Consider the following 22,325-nt stretch of genomic DNA (forward strand, 5'->3'; position numbering starts at 1 on the left):
TAAATGGCTTCGTTTGTTGGCTGTCTGACGAGGAATCTCGGAGAATTAGATTACTGGTAACTGAGACACACCTTGCTGCTAGCGATGATGTATACACCTATGGCCTTCAGTTTTCTCAGTGTCATCTACACCTCCTCAGACAGCTCATGTTTTTTTCCGCAGCAACACGTCACACAAGATAAACATACAATCTCTGATGCGTTTGAAGTGTGCAGCAGATCTCTCTCTTTTCAAACATCTTACCTTCCCAGCAGCATCAGGTGCCGCTCTCTTCTGCAGGAGGAGACTAGCCACCTCCATTTTGCCATACTTTGCAGCCACATGAAGGGGACTGAACCCTTTCTGTGGAAAACAAGGTAAGAAACATCAACAAAATGAATGCCAATGGTGGAGAGCATCGAAAGGACAGAGTAGACATAGATATACAAACAGGAAGTGGATGTTTGAAATGTTTTAGGTCAGCCATGGCTGGCCTGGGGTCAGGCTGCTCTTCATAACAGCATAGTTTCTCACATATTCGAAAAGAGCACATCTAAGTTATTCATACAATAAGAACTTAAAAAAATCAAAAAATGTAAATGTAAATGTGAAAGGTTATGTTAAAAATAAGTTAATTAGATTTTGGATGATCGCATATTTGTATGGTTTGTGCATTGCTAACAAAACACAAGAATAGAGCAAAAGAAAGTTTTAAGTTATTTAAAACCATGAGAATCAAAACAAAAGGCTTAGATCAGATCTAGAAATGGATATTGTATAATATGATCATGCTAATCTTGGCTCCCTTCCTGTGTGTATGTGAAGATATTTAAAGACATTAGGTCATAGTTTCCAGAGTCATATGGGACTCCCACAGATTCTCACTCCACGCTCTGAAGCACATCACCTAATTGACTGTTTCCAGTCAGTTATCATACAGTTTATAACCGTGTTGGTGGTCAGAATTGGAAATGTCAAATGAAGACGCTTCAGATATGCATCTGTGACGTAAACAATTTGTAATCCCCTTCCCAAGTTGCTATGACATCATTTGTTTGTACGGCTCCGGTGTCTGGATGTCCCAAAAGATGCTGTGTGTATGAAAGAGAGAAGAGTGAGCATTTTCCTCTTCATTAATCTCTTTCACTGACAGAGGTCACCTTGGAAGAAGCCCCCCCCCCCAGCAACATCACACATGCACAAACCAATTCCATTGAGTCAACTCTATTTCTCTTTTTGCCCTTGTACTGTACCATTCATGGGAAAAGAAAATAACAATATCTGGCCATGTGTTTCGTGTTGAAATAAAAAATAAACCTAGCATGAAAGCGTATGTGCTAGCATCAACAGTACCACCATCCTTAACATGAACACAGTAAAACTGATGTGAATGAACTTATGATGAATGGGTTATGTTAACTTGTTTTGGGCAGGCCATGGATGCTTTTGTTGTGTGGATTGCATCCATCGGGAGCCGATAATTCAAAAAATAAACAGGGTAGGAGCCTATTGGACACTGAGGCTTTGCCCACTAGTGGAGAAATGTGGCACTGAAATAAAATTGAAATGATCGATACTGTGATGCTGGATTCTCCAGATCTACTTGTCTGTGTTAAGGTCGGGTGCTGTCATGTGGAAAAAAAGAAACTGTAAACTTTATGTATTGGTCGCCCCACAATGAGAAGGTCGCAGGTCCCGGGCCCTTTCTGTTTGCATGTTCTCCCTGTGTCTGCGTGGGTTTCCTCTGGGTACTCCGGTTTCCTCCCACCATCCAAAGACATCATGTTTCGGTTAACTGGTGTCTCTAAATTGTCCGTAGGCCTGACTGCGAGTGTGAGTGGTTGTTGGTCTCTGTGTGTCTTTGTGTGTTGGCCCTGTGATGGACTGGCGACCTGTCCAAGGCGACCCTGCCCCTTGCCTGGAATGTTAGCTGGGATTGGCTCCAGCACCCCGTGACCCAGAAACGGGAAAGCGGTAGAAGATGGATGGATGGATGTAAACTTTATCATGTTGTGCACTCACATAAGTCCCTCAAACCGACTCACCTTGGTTGAAGAGGAGAGTGAGGCTCCATTCTCCAGCAGCATGGCAGCAACATCTTGGTGTCCTTCACGGGCAGCCAGGTGAAGGGGGGTGTAGCCTGAGGTGGTGGCAGCATTGGCAGAGGCGCCACACTGCAGCAGCTGCTGGACAATGTCAGTTTTCCCAAGCCGACTGGAGATGTGCAACGCGGTCTGGTCATCCTGCAGGGAAGGAAAAAGTGACTTTGGGCCCTCTTTTTTACTGTTTATATTTTTACCCCAACACAGTGATTGATATTGAGCCTCAATGCTCTAACCTTGGACTTGGTCTCCACCTTGGCGCCGTTCTTAAGCAGGTATCGAACTACGTCTGCCTGCCCTGCCCTGGCTGCCATGTGAAGAGCGGTCTCGCCACGCTGGAGAACACACAAGAATGGTTCTCAGTGGGAGCTTTTCGTGTGCAGTGATGTGAGAGTTTAACTCTGACCATTAAAAAAAAAAAAAAAAAAAAAAAAAGTACTGCATCATAAAGTATCCACTCACTACATTGGTGGTGTTGGGTGATGCGCCGTGGTGTGTGAGAGCATTGACGATGTTCTCATGGCCCATGAAGGCTGCCACATGGATGGGTGTCAGGCCAGACTGCAGAAAACCAGGACTGATCATTACAATGGAACCTCAATAGAAATATAAATCCTGAGCAAAACTCAGGACTGAATTACTTTTTAACAAGCCAAGGAAAAGGAAAAGCTAGAATGCGTATTAGCGGGTGCAGCTTATTTAAAGCAGGATATTTAAATACCCAAACTGGTAAAAAAGCAACTTCTAAGGCTGCGTCCTAAAGAGGCAGCCAGGCAGAAGAGCAGAGTAAATGGAGTCCAGTCCGGTGTGGTACCTCAGTGACAGCCTGGATAGATGCTCCATGTTTTAGCAAGAGCTCCATCACTTTGACTCTGTTTTTCTTGCAGGCGATATGAAGCGGAGTGAAACCATTCTGCGTATGGACAGGCAAGGAGAAAGAAATGTCAGCGTGTTCTCATATAATTCGACCCCTCCTTCCATCCTTCCATCCCTACCAGGGCCTTGGCATTTGGGTTGGCCTTCTTGTCCACAATGAGCTTCGCCACCTTGTAGTGACCGCAGTGGGCGGCGACGTGCAGCGCCGTCAGGTAGTCGTTGGTGACGTCGTCCACTGGCACGTCATGCTGGAGCAGAAGCTGGACACAGTTCAAATGGTCCCCCTGAGTGGCCATGTGGAGCGGCGATAGTCCATTCTATAGTGGGGGGGGGGGGGGAGAGAGGGGCAGACAGAGAGAGACACAAAGAGAGAGAGACAAACACAAACGCAGACGGACACATAGACAGATGGACAGACAGACAGAGGAAGTTAGGGCATGGCCATGCGCCGCACAGAAAGACTGTGAAGGAAGTTGTTGAGAAGGTCACAGAAGCATTGTTATAACGAGGTCATTACAACAATGTCTATTTTGTTACACTGGTCGTCCTGCGTGGTCAAACTGTGGGGCTACGCAGCGGGGACAGGAGAGGTCTGGAGAGGTCGCACAGACGTTATGGAGACAATGCGACAACACTACAGGAGCAACAACAGATCTGCTATCTGACTGGATAACAGACTTCATATAGTTCCGTGTGGTTAGGAAATCTAGTTCATACAAAATCGATGTTTTACAGTGTCATTAACAAAGCGTCTCTTCTTTCAAGTGAAATTATTTATTTTTTGTTCAATTTCATAGCAGAAGGCAAAAAAAAAAAAAAGAAAAGGAAAAAGTGACCTTTCCTATTCTGAATAAAACAGTATCTCCTGAATGGATTGTCCCAGTAGCTACCTTGGTCTTGGATAGGATAGGTGCTCCTCGATCTAGTAGGATTTCTACCACCTGCTCGTGGCCGCTCCTCGCCCCACAGTGAAGAGGTGTCAGGCCATCCTGAAAAAGGAGAGGCAAGGGCCAGATAAATCACAGGGAGCAGCTTCCTTTGCAAACTTCATGCTGCTAAAATGTTCAAGCACCAAATCCAGATGAAAAAACACCAGCGGCTTTGTCAGCACAGAATAAAATTTGGATGAACACGACACCCCTGCATACAAAAAACTCGAGGGTCCTTCACGTGCAGAGGACAGAGAAACCTTCATTCTGAAGGCCTGATAGTTTTCTGGATCGGCTCCAATGAGTCACCTTGGTCTTTGCATCAATTTTGGACCCTCTGTCAAGGAGCAGTTTGACCATGTTGCTGTTGCCCCTTTTTGCTGCCACGTGAAGTGGTGTGATGTCATTCTGAAGAAAGAAGAAGAGATGGATCTTGTGAGGCAGGTGCCAAATCTGACCAAAAGCTAAAATCAATTTTTCATGATATATGCAGCAATCCCATTTTCCTTTTCCCCATCCCTATAATGTACTAGACAAGCATTTTGCTAAACGTATTGTATTTTGATTGTTTACAGTGTCTCCCCTGTGCTGGTATTCTTCCCAAACAGCAGATGGCAGAGTAAACTCACCCGAGCCATGAAGTCCACAGCAGCCCCTCTGTTCAGCAGAAGGGTGGCCACGTTAATGTTTCCATAGTGAGCCGCGATGTGGAGGGGGGTGAAACCACTCTGAGGATTGGGGAAGCCGCACAACACGCACATGCAAACAAACAGGCACACACACACATAACATTATCAACTATAAACCACAGCATTCATGTACAGTTCAGTAGTGATGCTGGGGATTTACAGCAGTCTACAACGACCTGTGGTTGATATACAGTCACACTATCAGACTAGGAGACAGTTACACTAACACCTGACTTTTCATCAGCGCGGCATTAAAGTCCTTTTATTGAAGCATCAAACATGGGGCCAATGGTATGCTGACAACTAGAGGAGATTAAATTCAGTATACCAGGAGTGCTTCTATGAAACCGAAATATCCCTCATCATTACACCGACACAAATACACTTATGATACGTGGGCCTGAGCATAAGATGCAATTAAATTTTGTCAGATGTTTTTGAAGGTACTTACTAGAAATCTCACGACACTTTAATACTTGTAATCAGAAAATATTTCCCACAAATGAACCTAATGTCCATTTAAATTAGAGCCATTTCCCCGAATATAACACCCTGGATTAGTGAGCAACAGCTGACACAGCAACAAAAGGACACTGGGAAATATCTATTTAATGAGGTAGGGAATGTCACATTAGGCGATCTAATCACTGAAATCCCTGTATCAAATAACCAATAATCAAGTGGGAAGCAGGCGTCTCAGACTTGTGGAGCTGCATATCTGCTGATATTTGGTGCCCAAAATTGCGAAAAAATAAAATTTTCAAAAGATATTATTAAGATATATTCTTTTTGATCATATTGTATATACCATCATGTCATAAGAGGAAACAAAAAAGTTAATATCTAATTCCTTTTGTTTGTTTTTTTTGGTGGTTAATCTTTCTAAAAGTCTGCAACAGCTTTTTCCCACCTTATATCAGCACGTTTGTCTACCAAATTGCACAAGCCTGAGATTTAAAAAGCTGTTTTTGTACAAGTCATATCAGATAACTAGCAAGCCTGCCAAAGCTAGAAACAATGCCAACCAAAACAGGTACACCCCAGAAGGCGTTTACCTGACTTTGGTGTGACGAAGGCCTCCTTGTTATCTTAGAAGCAGTGAAAAGATAGCTGGTTGCCTTGGTCCCATGCAAAATGCTTTAGGTACCGGGGTTGTGGATTAGAAGTACTAAAAATCAACAAGGAGCGCAACTAATAGACTAATTACGCTTGCGGTCTGGTGCTGGAAGGCTGGGCTGTCTTACATATTCATGGAGATTTGGTTGCCATGCGGGTTATGACTAAACTGTTGCCTTTTAATGAATGATAACCATTTTTCATGCCAGCACTGGTTATCATGTTAACCAGTTTCATGGACGGACTGGGTCAGGATACCTAAAGACACGTTTTGTCAACAGCCCCACAAAATTTGGGCAAAAATAAGAGTTGAAGCTTAAGCCTTTGACACCATGAAACTATTGGAATCAAGAGAAAACCTTGATGCCCTAGCCTCCAGCCACAGGATTAACTAAATCAGTATTAGTGAAACATGCGCTACTCTGATTCTCTGTATGACTAGGGAAATCCGTTAAATGAATGAAGCGATGAAGAGGAAGACGATATTGAGTTAAAATGGAAAAGTGGGATGTGTGAAGGGCTGCAGAAACACTACTGCATCAAGTCAGGAGCGCTGAAGTGTTCTTTTTTTTTTTTCTCCCCAGAGATTTTATGAACTGCGATGGAGACTCTACGTAATGTACAGAGTAGCGGTGTACCTCTGTTGTTCTATTCACCATCATCTACAAAATCAAGCCAAGAGAGGAGAGAATTGGACATTAGTCAGAAAAAAACAGAGGGGCTTCCACTGGTATGAAGTGGAGGAGCAGAGATAGGGGAGAAGGAGCTTAGTAAAAAAATCATGTATGTTTAAAAAAATAAATAATAAAATACAAACTGTACAAAAGTCATTGTATTTAGATCAGATTCATGAAATCTGGAAATGATTCAGATTTAGAGAGACTTTAGACTTTAAAATTTAGAAATAAATTCTCTAAGTTAAAATCATCTTCCAGCATTACTATACAGAACATTTGTTATTTTTTCCACACAAATCTTTTACGAGCATAGAGTTATAGCTGTCAGGTCAATGTGTTAATAATGTGTTAAAAACAATCTAAATTTACTTCTCCTACTTCCCCCTTTCTGCCAAAAAACTAATTCAACCAAGAAAAGGGAAGCAGGCAGCAAGAAACTGGCAAAGAAAACGATATGCATTAATAATCAAAGAAGAAATTCATCAGAGAATCAAAGCAGTCAAAAATGGAGCAACTAACTGAAGATCCAGCTGAGCGGGACACTCACCTTCGACTCAACATCTGCATTGTGGTCGTTCTGCAGGAGCAGGGCCGCGGCCTTGGTGTCATCCTTGCGGGCAGCGATGTGCAGGGCAGGTAGTCGCACCTTGCCCTTTGTATCGTTCTCCAGTAGCAAGGAGACCACCTGGTCATGGCCCTGCTGGAGGGCCACCGCCAGAGGGGTGAAGCCATCCTGCAAATGAGAGCGAACATGAGTCACCGACGATAAATTATTACTTTTCCCCCAATAAATCCAAGGTTACTTTATAACTGAAACAAGAACTTATTATGTTAATATTACCAAAATCAACATTGTCATTTCTGTTTCATATAAGCCTTCATAACTAACCTCCAAGCTTCCTCTTTATATGGGACATTAATGTTACAAAATGAAAAGGATGTGGTGGAAAAAGTTCCTATTCATCTCCCACACGTTATGATGCATAATTCAGCTGAAAGCTCAAATACTGTCTGCTTCTCTGTACTGTGCAATTATATGACATGCAGGCTATGTATATGTGTTTGCATTCATTATGTTCACGAGTGCAGGATCTGTGTGCGTGCACATGTGAAAACACATTCTATTACCATGAGCATGCATGCTCTGAAGGGCATCCCCTGCTCTAACATGTGGCCTATCTATAGAAAGCAGTGGACTACAGGATGGATCGGGTATTTCATTAGGTCCATCAGCTGTTCACATGCCTGCGTGCATTTGGACGTGTGGCGACTGGTAGTTTTGTGTGTGTGCGATTTCCACAGGCTGATTAACATAAATCAGAGCAGTAATGGCGGCGGCAGCAGCAGCCATTGATGAAAGGCAGCGAGCGGAGCGAAACCTCGTGCGTGGTCCCCCTCCTCAAGGTCGCTCTGCCCCCACCAACGTACACTACCAATCAATGAAGCTCTGCCTTGTCCCTCATGAAAGGGAAGGGGGGAAGCAGAGAAGCAGCAGGTCAAGAAGGATGGTGAAAAGGCAAAGAATGTCAGACAGAGAAGACGAGAGGAAGAAGACAGAGGCACAAGCAGAAGCATGAAGCTGCTTAGCACAAAAGATGTGAAGACCACAGATGACTGAGGCAGAGAAAATGCATGAAATGGCACACATACACTTATGAACACACACACTGTACCTCAGTGGCCATACTCTGGCTGGCGCTGTTCTCCAGAAGGAACCGTACCACCTCCAGGTGATTTTCCTGGGCTGCCATGTACAGAGGAGTGAAGCCATTCTGCATTAAAGGAGCAAAACACAGAAATTACCACTTCAGTGTTTTTGTTTGTGAGAGAGTGCATATCAGTACAAATGGATAGGTATTTTTAGATATTTTTGGAGATGTTTATATCACTTCATTGAGTTGTTTGCTGCTATGACTGTGAGCGGCCCCCATAAGACCAAAAACTGGAATTCACCAACTCCCGTTTTAATCAGTTTGAACCCCCTCTGCCATTGATTTAGGTACAACAGGATTAAAAACCCTGTATTACTGTGTAGCTCAGCTAAAGTTGAACAATGAAAGTATCATTTTAACATTTCTGTCTGTCTTTAAGAGGAGTGCCTGACTGCAGTAAGTATAGCAAACTGTGGCTCTTTGTCTTCAGTATGTCAATACTCCGGGCTTACCGGAGAGAAGGACAGTGCTGGAAATCACTCCTCTCACCTTCATATGATAGAGTTAAATATAACATGCAAGGAAAGCAGTTTTCTTTAGAGGCAGAGGCCCATTTGGCGGGATGCCAGACTGTCAGAGAGAATCATTGCACTGAGTGATTCCCTCAGTGTCATTGACTGTACGATACAGTTTCAGCCAAAAGAAGCCTCAAGTATCACAGCAGGGCAACGGCTTTTCAGGCCAAATGCAAATGAACTGTCATTTTGACATTGTGCATGTGTGTGTGTGTGTGTGTGACTGTTGTGTATAACCCACCTGAGACTGTGCATTGACGTTGGCTCCATTAGTGACCAGCTCTTTGACGACTTCTGTCTGGCCAGCCAGTGATGCTATGTGGAGAGCAGTGTTTCCTTTCTGGATTACACGGAACAACCACAGGAATGTGTGTTAAGCTGTGCTACACCTGTCCCACGCTATCACTTTTATGTGTGTGTGACTGTTTGTCACGACAGCGTATCCCGTCAGTATCCATATTGGCCCGATTAATCCCCTCACACCAACCCCACCTTTGTGCCACTCGCGTTCCAGCTCTGGCATCCCTCCTGCCTGCGCTGCCAACAATGTGTCACTTCCGTTGCCGCTTGACCCACACATAGAGTAAGTGGCTCTTAGTGAGCCTCTACCATAAATAAAGGCAGGATGAAAGGAAGCTTTTATAAAGCGGTGTTGGTCCTTGTGAAACCCCAGTCTCCTGCCTATGTCATGCAGGACCCTGCTACTTACTTGAAGTGCCGTTGTAATGTTCATCTGTCACATGTACTGTAGAGTGCAGATCGGCAGACTTGGCCAAGGTTGATTAAATAGTGAGACACATCAGACTGTGTGCTTTTTCCTTTCCACACAAAATAGACCAACTTTACTCTTCCTGTCTACTCCATTTTTTAGATGCTGACTGCAGTTTTTCACACCATTAAACTTCTGAACACTCAGCATTAGTTTCCTAATGCATTTAATATGCAAACTGTTTACTGACGACTTATTTTGTTTGTTTTCCCAACAATATCCAGTCTTGCAAAACTATATCTGCTCATAGCTCCTAAAGCATGATTAAAGTTTTATAGGCTTATATTTAGGCACTAAAAGCACTTGGTTAAAGTTAGTCCAAGATTCTTGGACATTGGTTAAATATTGAAACATTCAAAGGATGGATTAAAAAAAAAATAAATAAATTGTAAAAATTGTTAAAAAAAAATTGTCGCAGCTCATTCATTGGAACAACATTTCAAATTACATTCCTTTTATGTGGAAAAACAAATTAGCAGGATACATATGACAGTCATTTCTAGGTGGCCCCGTTGCAACGTTAACTGTTTGTACCATCCAGTTCAACACAACCACCAATGAGTGTTAATGAGTGTTTCAAAATATTCATGAATCTAAGGCAATTCAATAAAACACCAGAAACTGCAGGCCCAGAGAGTAAAGCTGAGTTAGATCAGCTTCTCTTTGTCAGTCAAACAATGGCAGCATTTGTTATGGGAGCTAATGAACAAAGGAACAGAAGCAACCCAACATTTCAGGGCCGGATACACAATTACCCTCAGCATCAAATCCATACACATCTAGATATCCTCAATGGCACTACCCCCTGACTGCATAAAATTAGGAGCTAAAAAGGGGTGAGGGGACAGGCCCCCAAGGTCCCAAGGTCTCACAGTAATTGTTCAACATCCTTAGGGTCACAATTTAGAGGGGCATTTAATTGGGGGGATTTTCTCCTTGATCCTGAATATTTTATTATGTCCTGTGTTTATGTCAGCACTGAGGCCTGTGGCAGAGAAGCTGGATGAGAAGACTTAATAGGAGTGAAAACCCTCTGGCGGCAAATCTTGATAATGTTTTCACTGGTTCTCCCTCTAAGCTCTTTTTAGCATCAGAGCAAAGATGCTTCAAAGGAGACGACACTCCCCTGGTGTATTACAATAAATTATATCATATGGTACAGGACATAAAATATTGCTACTATTGCTGTTTGTGCCCCTTTTTCCACTCTGTACAGTTCATTTATTCATTCAACTGTCTAATTCTGACATGAATTATATTGACATTTTTCTTCCTTAACTCTCTCACTATTTTCAAGCAGGGATCCCCACGGGGATCATTAAATATTGATCCAATATTAAACGGGAATGAACGCTGCACACTTGCAGTGCTCATACTGTAACTGCATGTAGCTGCTGTTATGCAGCCATCTTTCCTTTTGGATCACATATAGTCCTCAGTAGCATGAGTTTGGTAGCAGTAGGTGACAGGTTGAGCTTTACCTTTGTGGCTGCATCCACAGCGGCTCCGAGCTTCAGCAGTTCAGCAACAACCTCGACATGCCCCTCCTTGGAGGCTAGGTGAAGAGCATTCAGACCATTCTGAGGAAAGACCGTATTTAGAGGATTCAGGTTGGCTCATGGACTTAAATATGCAAATTGCCTTAACAGTTCATTGTGACGGAAGGGTTAAAGTAAAAAATAGAGTAGATCATTAAAATATTTTAATTCTGCTCTGGAGCCCTTAGTTTGAAGTCTGGCAGCAGTTTGATGTAAGCATGTATATGAGTGGAGAAAAAATATACTTCAACAATCTTCTTTAATCCCAAAGAGAACAAATGATCGCATGAACGTTTCAGTTTCCAAATAACTATATGAAACTCACCTGATTGCAAATGTTAATTTCAACCCCAGACTTGAGGTAGTCAAGGACCTTTTCGAGGTTCCCTGCCCGGGCAGCTCGCAGGTAACTGGCATTACTATCAGACTGCAGGTAAAACAAAGTCAGAGACAGAAAGGCAGACAACAGAAAAAAAGAGAGAGCACAAGGGAAGGAGAGGAAAAAAAGAGAGAGATGAGAGAGAGAAAGAGGAGGTTAGTATGTCAAGTGTGACACTGGCCACATGATGAGCTGCACCAAATGATCAGACTGTTACAATTATGCACACAGAACCACGAAAGCATACACAAATAGCAAAGTGTTACTGTACCAGGTAGAACTCTGTCATAATTTCTCAGACAAGCGAAAAACATCTTAACAGGTGAAAAAACAGAGCCAGTATTTACACATACAGTGCATCCATTGTCCCAGTGAAATCAATCTGGTCTTCAAAAATGCAAACATCTCAAAAATAAATCCACAAGAGAGTCAAGAGAGCCACTGCATATCAACCCCCCCCCCAAAAAAAAAAAAAAAAAACAAGTAATCCTTCCAACAGATCCCGCTGGACTGTTATTTCAGCTTTGTGAATTCAAAAGGTCTCAGAATCCCCGAGGTAATAAGTTCAGTGACCGGGTGGTCTCTACTGCTGCGACAGAGACCTCCTCTCTTTCAGAATGCTCTCCTGAATCTACACAGACTTCTGTGAGTCTGTCGCTGTGCGAAGAGAAGCAGACCATCTTCTATTCTGCATGGCTGTCCTTTATTCCACTACAAAAATAGAGCTTTGCACACCAAAATAAAATGATGAGGCAAGCATGTTTTTCCCCTATAACAAATATGGTGTCCATGTGTATGTGTGCGTGTGAGAGGGAGAGAAAGGGAGGCGGAGAGAGCACAGGAGGGATGGGAGTAGGCAACACAAAGAGAAAGAGATGGATCTAAAAGGAGAGAAGAGAGGGAGGTTGTTTCTCTTTCCTGTGTGGATGGTAGCTCCCAGGATATTGGGTCTGACATGAAATGACACACAGCAAACTCTGCACATTTGGTCTTCCTTCTTCACTGCAGCCTCTCAAAGAGCGTTTTGTAAAACTCAGCAGCGGAGCAGCTACAGCTGTCACATGCTGCCTCATAATAGGACCTAAAAAACCAAATTCCCCAGAATTATCAAAAGCCCAGACCTGCTAAATTTAGCCCTGCGTCCAGAGACATTTAGGATAAACTCAACAGGGCCAAACGCTATGAGCTCTTATCCAACATTGTGCTCTCTGCCTCCCCCCTGGCCATGCTCTTCCAGAAATAACTCTGACGAACATGGAGGGATCTGATCCAATGCCAAAATATGAGTGAGCAAGACATCCAGCGTGAGATTGTTCCACTGGTAATCTGTGTAGAACAGTGAGAGGAAAATATTTGTGTGTGCACTCAAACATGCATGTGTGTGTGAGTGTAAAGTAAATAATGACAAATGAAGTGATATTAACTGGAAACCAAACCATTTCCTGATTACAAGGGACCATGAGGCCAAAGCTCATATCTCTGAAACCAATCAGCCTACATTTAGAAAAGTCTGCTTCCTTTTTCCAAACCCCCAAAACTCCCACAGGACAGTTTGATAGCACTGAACCATTAATGATATTTCTGTTCCTGTGGCCTTGAGAAGTCATGATAGAGAAGGTGAAGTGATCCGAAGACTGAACCAGCACGATCACTGAGGACACAGTAGCATTAACAGGCACACATGCACAAACAAAATGATAAAGACTTAAAAGAGGCTCAGGCTGATGCTGTGAGTCCATAGCAGCAGCTGCAGAAGCATCACTGCTGCACTGTGTAATGAACTAGGCCACTAACTGTGAAAACACAAACAAACCAGCAGAGTGGCCTGAATTGCCGAAATACAAAAAAGTTTTAGACACAGTCTGGAGATGCAAATTGGCGCTCTGCTTCAGAGCTCATTGCTTGTGTATTAGATTGTGTACCATTCTGCTGATGAAAAGCGAAGCCAAAGAATCACAACAGCTGATGCATCTCAGTTCATTTAAGGATTATATAGTTCCATACCACAACCTCGTATCGCTCTGATCCCAGACTGAGGTAATTCACGGTGGACACCAGGAGTCAGCGTCCTTCATGGTGACCTCTTAGAAACGCTCTGGCTCTCGTCCAGTCTGAACGCAGCCAGCTGGCTCTCTCCACCGGCTCTCTGTCATCACAGTGCCCCACCTCGACACCACCACTGAGGTGAACTCCCGGCCCTTTTTCTGTGATACTTCCGCTGTCTGCTACATTATGTCTACACGTTGTATGGCAACAGCAGGGTTCATAATGAAAATTGTTTACAAGCGGTGTGGGGATGAAAACTATGTCTTTCTAATGAGAAAACATTCTGGCAAGAAGAGAATCTAAACCGAGCAAGAGCTTGGGGTCATTTCGTATACTGATGATGTTAAGTAATGCATTTTACAACTGTCCATGTTACCTTTCATCTATGGAACTTCTACAATATATGCAGTCATGTGATTCTTTTAAAAAAGACTGTTTGAATTGAGCCGAAGTATTTAATGGTAGTATTTGAACTTTCGTCTGAATTCATTAGTGTGTCTTTTACTACATCTTAGTATATTTCCACCTTTGTTTAAAATGTTCATCTTTGAATGTTCATTGTGATTAATTGCACTTCACCTGACTCACACCAACATTTTAAATAACTGAAAGCCACTTTATACCCAAACCCAACCTAAAGTTGATTGTAATATTTCAGTATACCACCAGCCTCAGCTTCATCATTGTCATCAACTGGCACACACCCGACAGTTGTCCTGTCATTTACATAACCGGCATGTGTCCTGGGTGTGTGCCATGCTGTGTACAGCCTGACTGTGGGACCCTTGACTCTCAGGCTTTGTTGAGCGTCACCAAATGCTCAACCGCTCTTAAACCTGTTATAACATGTGTTACACTTTGTGGACAGGAAATGTGCATTAGAACCACTCAGTGGTTATGTAACTCAGACATAACATCCAGCACTGTCTTCTTTACAATAACCCCTAGCAGATATTGAACAGAAGGCAACGGGCTGGTCTATATCGGCAGATGTGAATTATTAATCTCCAGCAATCACTTGAACCATACACACTTTAGGGTTAGAGGATACAGTACATTTCTAAAAATACACGGCAGGTCTTTGTATTAAAGCTATAGTTCAAATGTTTTTTTTTTACAAATATTTCCATTTTGCAGTACTCTGCTCTTTGCTTCTCCCTCTGAATCTGCTCAAGTTGGTGCCATCAGATTATGTGGTCTTCATCCATAAGTCTCTTGTCACTGCTCTACTCAGTTTATCCCCTTAATGCCTCCACTGAAGACCAGTGACCAACATGCCCAACCTGACATCCACATATCATCTACAGTACAGCCAGGATGAGGGTTCTTAAAGTCTTTGTGAATGAAGCGTTACAGGGGACTGTGCAAGAGATTAGTAAGAGAAATATCATTAAGCTTCCACGGATCGGGGGTCCAAAGAAAATGGGGCCATTAAGGACTACGTTAAGCCTGAAGGAAAGCATTAATTTGATGTTCAATAGAAGGAAGAAGATAGAGTATGGAATATGACACACAGATGACAACTGGAAAAGCTTTGAATTTCCAATTACCGTCTTACAAAGTCAAAAATGCAGCTAACTTCTGGCTAAGTCACTGTAAAAATGGCAATTAATCATCTCAGTTCTAATTAAAAATGCCCTGTGGTAACTGACTGGTATCTTCAGACGCTCCTGGAAAAGGGAGGGGAAAAACTCCACAGCAGCGAAACCAAACTATTGGCTGCTAAACAGTCAATGTGGATTCAGTCGGGTGGGGTTAGTACAATAGCTGGTACAAGAATTGTGCTCATAATGTGTACTCCATAGAGCAAGTGGCACTGTGCATCCACGTCTAGGTTAACTGGTGACTCCAACATGCCCGTAGGCATGTGCATGAATGGCTGTCTTTATATGTCGGCCTTTCAATAGACTGGCGACCTGTCGAGATTGTACCCTACCCTTACCTAAGAGACCAGCTGGGATTGGCTCCAGGACCCCTGCGACATTGTTCATAATGTGCAGCAATGATTTTATTGCTTAGCGTCTAACATGCATGCTGATAAAGATGCATCCAACACTGGCTAACTGAACAAGGTAATGATCTCTGCATCTGTCAGCATTATAACGCACATGAAGTCTTTTTTTATGGGCAGCATAGTGGTTAGCACTGCTGCCGCACAACAAGACTGGAGCTTTATCATAATTCTGCATATTCATTTTAAGGTTTCCATTCGATATAGAAGGCAAAAGTAAAAACAAAGCGACCTCAGGATGTATTGCATACGAAAACAACCCCCCCCCCCCCAAAAAAAAAAACAAAAAAAAAAAACACACGCACACACCTAAACAAAACTTTTTAAGCATGCTGCTGATAAACATTCAGAATTTGAAGGACATACCCAAAGATGCAAAACCGGGTAAGATATATATCATGCCTTTGTTTTCAGTACATACATTATGTAGTGAAATATTGTGGGTGCTGTCCACTGACATAAAAAAAAAAAACAAAATCAAAACAAAACCACACATTTACTTAAATACATCCATTCATACAAAGGAGCCATTATATTCATTATATACACATGCATTAGTGATAAAATAACATTATTGCACAGCTAATAATAAAAAGTGAATACATTTCTCACTGCTGAGAATATAGCACAGATGAATTATTGTATATAAGAAAACAACAATTACAAGCTAGTGACACTGTTTCAGAGGAAAATAAAATATCATGAAGTACAGAAGTAGAATACAGTGTCTGCCGTGTCTCCAATAAAGTTTGGGCAGGCAGGTTGTTTGTTGGTTCGCATCAATCATTCATTTTAGGTATGAAGATTCATGGCATTTTAAATGCGTGGAGTGTTTGGTTTCATTCTGCTGAATCTGTACTTGGCTCATCTTCTCCCCATGACATCAGCACACTGTCTAGATGGATAGAAGATATTAACTTGTATAAAGACCGATACCCCCCGGGGATGCCAGACTACAATGATGTCAGTCTGGCACTTTGCCCCGAGCGTGTAATAAAGACAGAAAACTTGCGCATCATTTTGTGCTGTAGCCACGTGTGAGAGCGGATAAATTAACACACACCTGCACAGTGTTGTGCATTATTCTCATGCAGATAAACACGCGCATGCACAAACGCAGGCGAACTGGGCATGTTGATGTCATGGCCACAGGCTGTGGGTGAAGTGAGCAAGCTCGGAAAAGCAGCCAGAACAAGAGCGGCGGCATTGTTTTACTTTATCCCCTGCTCTCCTGACATTGCTCCACAGCTCTGTGCACACAAAGCCCGGGGCAGCTATGGATGGGACACAGTAACAACCGATGCCAAAACCTCACCCCACCAACCACAACCATTTCTTTCAACCGTCACATTTTACCAAATCCCCTCGTACCTCATACCATCCTGTTTTCAAAATACAAATCAAGAAAATACAGGAGAGCTATTAATGAATTAATGCGTCATTTTCACTGTCAATATTGCTCATGCCAGAAAATCATTAAGCCTCAGAGAGGTATGGATGAAGAGCATTTTATTGGCAACGCAATGAACAGCAATCTATAAAAGGAGTGTTAACATTTCAGAGCCTCCTCAGATGTCAAACACAAAGGATGGCCTGGGTTCACTGCATCATTTGCTTTTTTAGCTGTTATCTTTATCAACATCGCTCTCGCAGATATTTGTATTGAGCACCGCACTTTACAGGAGCACTACAAAAAGTCCAGTGCTTGAATGTGTCATGTGTGGACAGTGTCCTGCCGCCAAATGGCCACCAGGGTGAGCGAGTGAATGAATGAACAAATGAATAAAAGAATACATGAATGAATGAACAATCGAGCGAGTAGTTTCTGGATCACATCTGAAAACGTCACAGCAATCTCCACTAAGAGAGAGCTTTACTGGGAGAGAAACTCACAACATGTTGATAAACAGTTTGTTTAAAGTGTGATTTACTTCACATCTTCAACTTTCTCAGAACCCAGAGACATGTGCAGTGCATCCGAAAGCATATTGAGAGCTTAAACTACTCCTAATTCAGTACCACTGAAAAGTGCTGCCACCTTAAAAAAATAAGTTAGCCATTTTGGAAAATATGCTTTATTCACATTCTTGCACAGTTTGATGTTAGCCCATTTCTGAGGATGGGGAGTATGAGAAATTGATGTGAGCAGCTTTAAAGCGCAATAATTTAACATGCATGTTATATATATGTTGGTCATTTACGTGTTTATGGAAACAACAAATTCAACTTTTACAAAATATATATAAAAGCTGTCATGCATAATCCCCTGCTAGTTCTTTCTCGTGGTTTGCTGCACCTCTGAAGTCACCACATAAATTACTGAGGCAACAACCTGTCTGTTATCAACAAATCCCACACAAATCTATAAATAAAAAAAATGTAAGAATAAATACAAATATTATTACTACTCACTCGTGTTAGGAAGACAGCACCTTCTTCCACAGCCATGCTCACTTTCCTTCCCTCTTTCTTTCTCTCCTCTGTATGGAGAGAGGTGAAACCTGAGCTCAGGGTGCTCAGCCAGCCAGGCAGCCAAACCGCCAACCGGTCATCTATGCTGTCAGTCAGGCAGTCAGCTCTGTCCTTATCTTAACCTCATGGGCATCCATCCCACTCAGAGATTAGAGCAAGGTGCCAATAGCTCAGTTAACAGAGGGGAAGAATAAAAATGAAAAAAAAAAAAAAAAAAACCTCAAACGCAATACACTGGAGGATTCAACAGCTCCTTCCAGTGTCACTACAAAGAGGGATGGTGACAGGACAGAAGGGAGAGATGGCAGGAGGAGAGGATGCCGGCTGGAGGGGAAAGAAGAGAAGGGGTCTGTATAACTCTGCAGTGTTGAGTAAACAAAGCACCGAGCGTCTTGCGGTCTTTCACGCTGCAGGAATGGCACACACCAAATCCTCTCTGCTGTCTCGCTCCCTCCCTAGACCCTCTTTATCGCTCGCTCCCTTTTTTTTTTTTTTTTTTTTTGTTTAAATGTGTCAACACGGGTAAATCCCCGCTGCCTCACAGAAACTGGCCCCTGCCCCAGAAAACACCGTCCGACGGGGAGGGTGCAAGGAGAGCACCCTGACTTACCATAACCACTGAGGCTTCTCCCTCCTGCTCTGCCTCCTTCCTTTTCTTCCCCACCTTCATTTACTACGAGGGGTGGGGGGGGTTTGCCAGTGTGGTCTTGATATCCAAGGTTGGGGAGATGAGATGGGTTGAACTGAAAATAACCGCTGAAACAAATACTTAAGCCTAAATGGCTTGAGTGGAATATGGTAAACCCCCCTCCCTTACTCCCCTCTCTTACTATCCCACCCTCTCTCCCTCCCACTCATTCTCTCCGGTCAACACCCCCCTGCCTCCCCCAGCACACAGCTCTTTATTGTCATCCTGCTTATCAGCTTTTTCCTCCCTAACAAAGACCAGAGTGAGTGTGTGTTCAAGCTGGGCTCGCTCTACCTGTTTGAAACCGACCAGCGGGATCTCAGCGGTGAGACTATGTGCCTGTTCTGGGGTTTACAGTACGAGTCCAGGAACAACAGCGAACTGCAGCAATCACACCAAATGCTATTTTAGGTCAAACGCACCAGTGGGGGCCCTAAACACTCCCAACAGTCAATGGGGACACTTTAACAGGGGATTAGGGGCTTTTCCTCTGGTATTAGGGACACCCTGTGTCCTCCCACCTCTCACCCCTCAGCAGACACGCCTCACTCTAATCAGCTGAGTGGGGATTGGGGAGGAGATGCTCACCACTGTTCCTGGAAAATGTAGGGCCTGTATCTGATCACTATTTGTGTGTGCTAAGGTGAAGCATAGCTTGCAGCATAAGTAGTGTTATTGTGTTACAGTACATATTTGATCTTGGGTTTTTACACTTGTGGGTGGCATACAATCTGATTATCTTATCTTGGTGGACCACCCACACCTGTGAAGCGCTCCCAAAGGTCTGTTTTCATACCATTGGATTTCTCGCTTGCTCTAATGGAACAACTGAAGATAGCACGGCCAATATAGAAAAACATTGTTTCACTTCTTCAAAACACAAGTCAGTTTTTAATCCACACTTTTTCCTCATTGTCCATAAATACCACGAAAAAAGAATAAAAAAAAAAAAAAAGAAGGTGTCAGTACATCGCCCTCCTTTTACACATCCTAATCCTGTCTGTGTCAGATGATAATGGACTGTCATTTCATAAAACAGCTGTCAACCGCAGTTAGCAAATGAAAGAATACCTTTTTCATTCCCTCAGAGTATGCTTGGTAATAGTACATTTGGGATAGACATATACTTGTGTGCCTAACTGATGCACCTTTTGGCACTTTTTGGACAACAGCAAAGGTCCACAGCACAGAGCAATAAACTGTATGAGATTTTAACCACAAAACACGCGTGAGAAAGATCACTCCAGTCTTAGTTTAAGTATTATCGTGGATTAATTTATCATAAATAATGAAAATAGAACAAGTTTAGAGATCACAGTTAGTTATTCCTTGGGACACCCAACTAAATACATATTTTTGTTGTTGGTGGAAAAGCTGCTCTCCCCAGCTGAGTAAATAATTGCTGTGGTCATTGACTCCTCGCTTATGGAAAATCCCTGGGACACACAGCTCTTTGGTCACTGTCTGTCTGCCTGCAGCATTTTGATAATGAGGTTCATCAGCATCACACCCATACATGTTATTTATAGCAGGAATAATACTGTTCTGGCAGCACTGCCTGTAATATCACACACATTAACGTACACGTTCACACAGTCACATGCAGCATATCCTTCCCTCGGCTACCGCTTCACATTTTGTCACCATTCCAGTGGAATGGCACCAATTGCATTGTGGGTATTTTCCAGGGCTATCAACTTTCACGTAGAGGAGAAAGAGAGAGAGAGAGAGAGAGAGAGAGAAAGAGGGGAAAATAGAGGGACAGAGAGTAAAGGAGTCGGAGAAATTCAAAAGGAAAATGAGACACGGGGTGGTGTACGTGAGAGCCCAGAGAGGGAGTGACAGATGCTCTGGACCAGGAGAGGCGAGTTGAACATGTGATTGGTGGATCACAGGCCCCTTCACAATAACACTGCAGCGAGCAGCTTGGAAACAGCGGGGTTACCATGGCTACAGGGGTGGTTACAACAGGAGAGAAAGAGAGTCAAGGCTACTTACAGAAAATGATCCCCCTTTGACACACGTGCATCTTATTCTTATATTGTTGCTTGTTGATCATCAAACACAGCCCCTGCTAATTATCTGAGAGAACAACATCACAATGAGATGCTGATAAATCTTTTCTTGTGGAGGAATTTGTGCATCATCTTACTTGGATTATTGTAGTTGGTTATATGTACAGTAGGATATTTTGACATGGAAATAAAATTCAGTAGAGAGATGACATAGATAACATCTCTTGTTTTATCTGTGTACGCACATACAGACACAGGAATATATCTTTTCAGTTAGAAGGTAAAACTTAAGATATATTTGGATATTACATTAATGAAAATAAGATCTTGATCCAGATATATTGAGTTACACTTATTATTTCTTAACAACATGGCAAAATGTGACCAATTATAGCACGGATCAAAAGCCCTAAAATAATTCCTTGAAATAAGGAAACGTCCCTAAAAAAAAAAAAAAAATCCTACAGTGTTTATATATTCAAATGGCCCTGAGCAATTCCAGTTGTCTCCTGGCTGGCTTTCCTTTCCTAATTTTTCAAACATAGAAGATGGGTCGAGGCATCTCAGCGGAGCTGTAAAATATCACACCATCCCCATTCTGTGCCGGGTATCTTCAGAAAATCGCACACAACGCACACACACAACAGACAAATATTTACTACTCGCTCAAGGGCACGGCTCCTCTCTATCACCAGGGACATGAGGCCACCGGGGAGGGGGAGGAGAAGGAGAGGAAGTGAGGAAGCTAAGAGGGAAGAGTAGAAGGGTAAAGAACAGAGAAAGAGGAGAACAAGAGGGGAGGGAACTTGAAAAGTAAACAAGGTGAGCCGTTCAACTTGAGCAGAGAATAAGATGATCTCATATGTCATCATACATCAGAACTCTATACTCAAACGTATTTTCAAATTATTATTTGAAAGAAGAATGAAATGATTTTATTCATTATTATTTTATCAAATACAATTGTATTACTATTTTATAAGAAGGACTCTGCAATGACAATTTAAATAGAAACATCTCATATGTTAGTGTCTGAGCTTGTTGCAAGCATCCTGGGGTGACCACATGAAAGAATTCAGTTGTTTCCAATCTTATTTTCTGCTAATGCTACGCACACAAAGTCTCTTTTCTCTTTACCGACTACAAACAGGGAAAATAACGCTGACCCTGCCTTGGTGAGAACCAACTTACCAATGTTGCCTTGGATTTCATCCAACTGACTCGTCAGCTGTATGGGCGAAACCTGCACACTAGAGAACTGTGCTGGATCAATAGCTGTCCCGCCAAAAAGGCACCCCACAAAAGGCTCCAGAGATGCAAAGGTGAGACAGTGAGGTGCACAGAGGGTAGGGGGAGTAGTAGAAGGAAAGTGAGAGAGGACGCAGTCAGAAGGCAATTCTAATTAATCGATTCAGTTATTTTTGTGGAAAAAAGCCAAATGTTGTCTGCTCCCCTGTTCTCAAACGGCAGCATTTGTTGTTACAGTAATTTGAAAAACACGACCTTCGTCACCTTGAGTCTATTGACGCTATTTAATTTTATTTTTTACATTTTAGAGACCTGGCATAAAGACAGAGATATCAAACTCCTCCTCGTCCCTCTGCTTTTCCTCCTCTAAGCCTGAGTTTGATCTGCAACAGAGTCAGACTGTTCAACAGTCAAACACTGGACTCTGGTGGACGATCTCCTACATGACAACTCAATAAAACACCACAGGCTTCACTGGCAGAAAAAGACGTTAAAGTAAACAGAAACCCTGACGAGGAGTCATTAACTCTGACGGAGGAGTTGAAAAACTTTAAAGGGAAGAGA

The 22,325-nt window shown here is 42.8% G+C and overlaps 1 protein-coding gene across 1 annotated transcript in view; it reads right to left on the bottom strand.

Moving 5' to 3' along the window:
• The window catches only part of LOC115055297 (ankyrin-3-like), an 83,534-nt gene that overhangs the window by 45,911 nt on the left and 15,298 nt on the right, over positions 1 to 22,325 (bottom strand). Inside the window, exons 2-16 of the mRNA XM_029521002.1 lie at positions 11,228 to 11,329; positions 10,846 to 10,944; positions 8,837 to 8,935; positions 8,042 to 8,140; positions 6,916 to 7,101; positions 6,330 to 6,353; positions 4,516 to 4,614; positions 4,196 to 4,294; positions 3,848 to 3,946; positions 3,077 to 3,274; positions 2,896 to 2,994; positions 2,544 to 2,642; positions 2,318 to 2,416; positions 2,025 to 2,222; positions 244 to 342 (exon numbers count right to left, since the gene is read on the bottom strand). Coding sequence (XP_029376862.1) covers positions 244 to 342; positions 2,025 to 2,222; positions 2,318 to 2,416; positions 2,544 to 2,642; positions 2,896 to 2,994; positions 3,077 to 3,274; positions 3,848 to 3,946; positions 4,196 to 4,294; positions 4,516 to 4,614; positions 6,330 to 6,353; positions 6,916 to 7,101; positions 8,042 to 8,140; positions 8,837 to 8,935; positions 10,846 to 10,944; positions 11,228 to 11,329 — 1,698 coding nt within the window. The remainder of the gene's footprint in view (positions 1 to 243; positions 343 to 2,024; positions 2,223 to 2,317; positions 2,417 to 2,543; positions 2,643 to 2,895; positions 2,995 to 3,076; positions 3,275 to 3,847; positions 3,947 to 4,195; positions 4,295 to 4,515; positions 4,615 to 6,329; positions 6,354 to 6,915; positions 7,102 to 8,041; positions 8,141 to 8,836; positions 8,936 to 10,845; positions 10,945 to 11,227; positions 11,330 to 22,325) is intronic.

This window comes from Echeneis naucrates, chromosome 15 (genome assembly GCF_900963305.1).
Source record: "Echeneis naucrates chromosome 15, fEcheNa1.1, whole genome shotgun sequence".
In the NCBI taxonomy this organism is placed as follows: Eukaryota; Metazoa; Chordata; class Actinopteri; order Carangiformes; family Echeneidae; genus Echeneis; species Echeneis naucrates.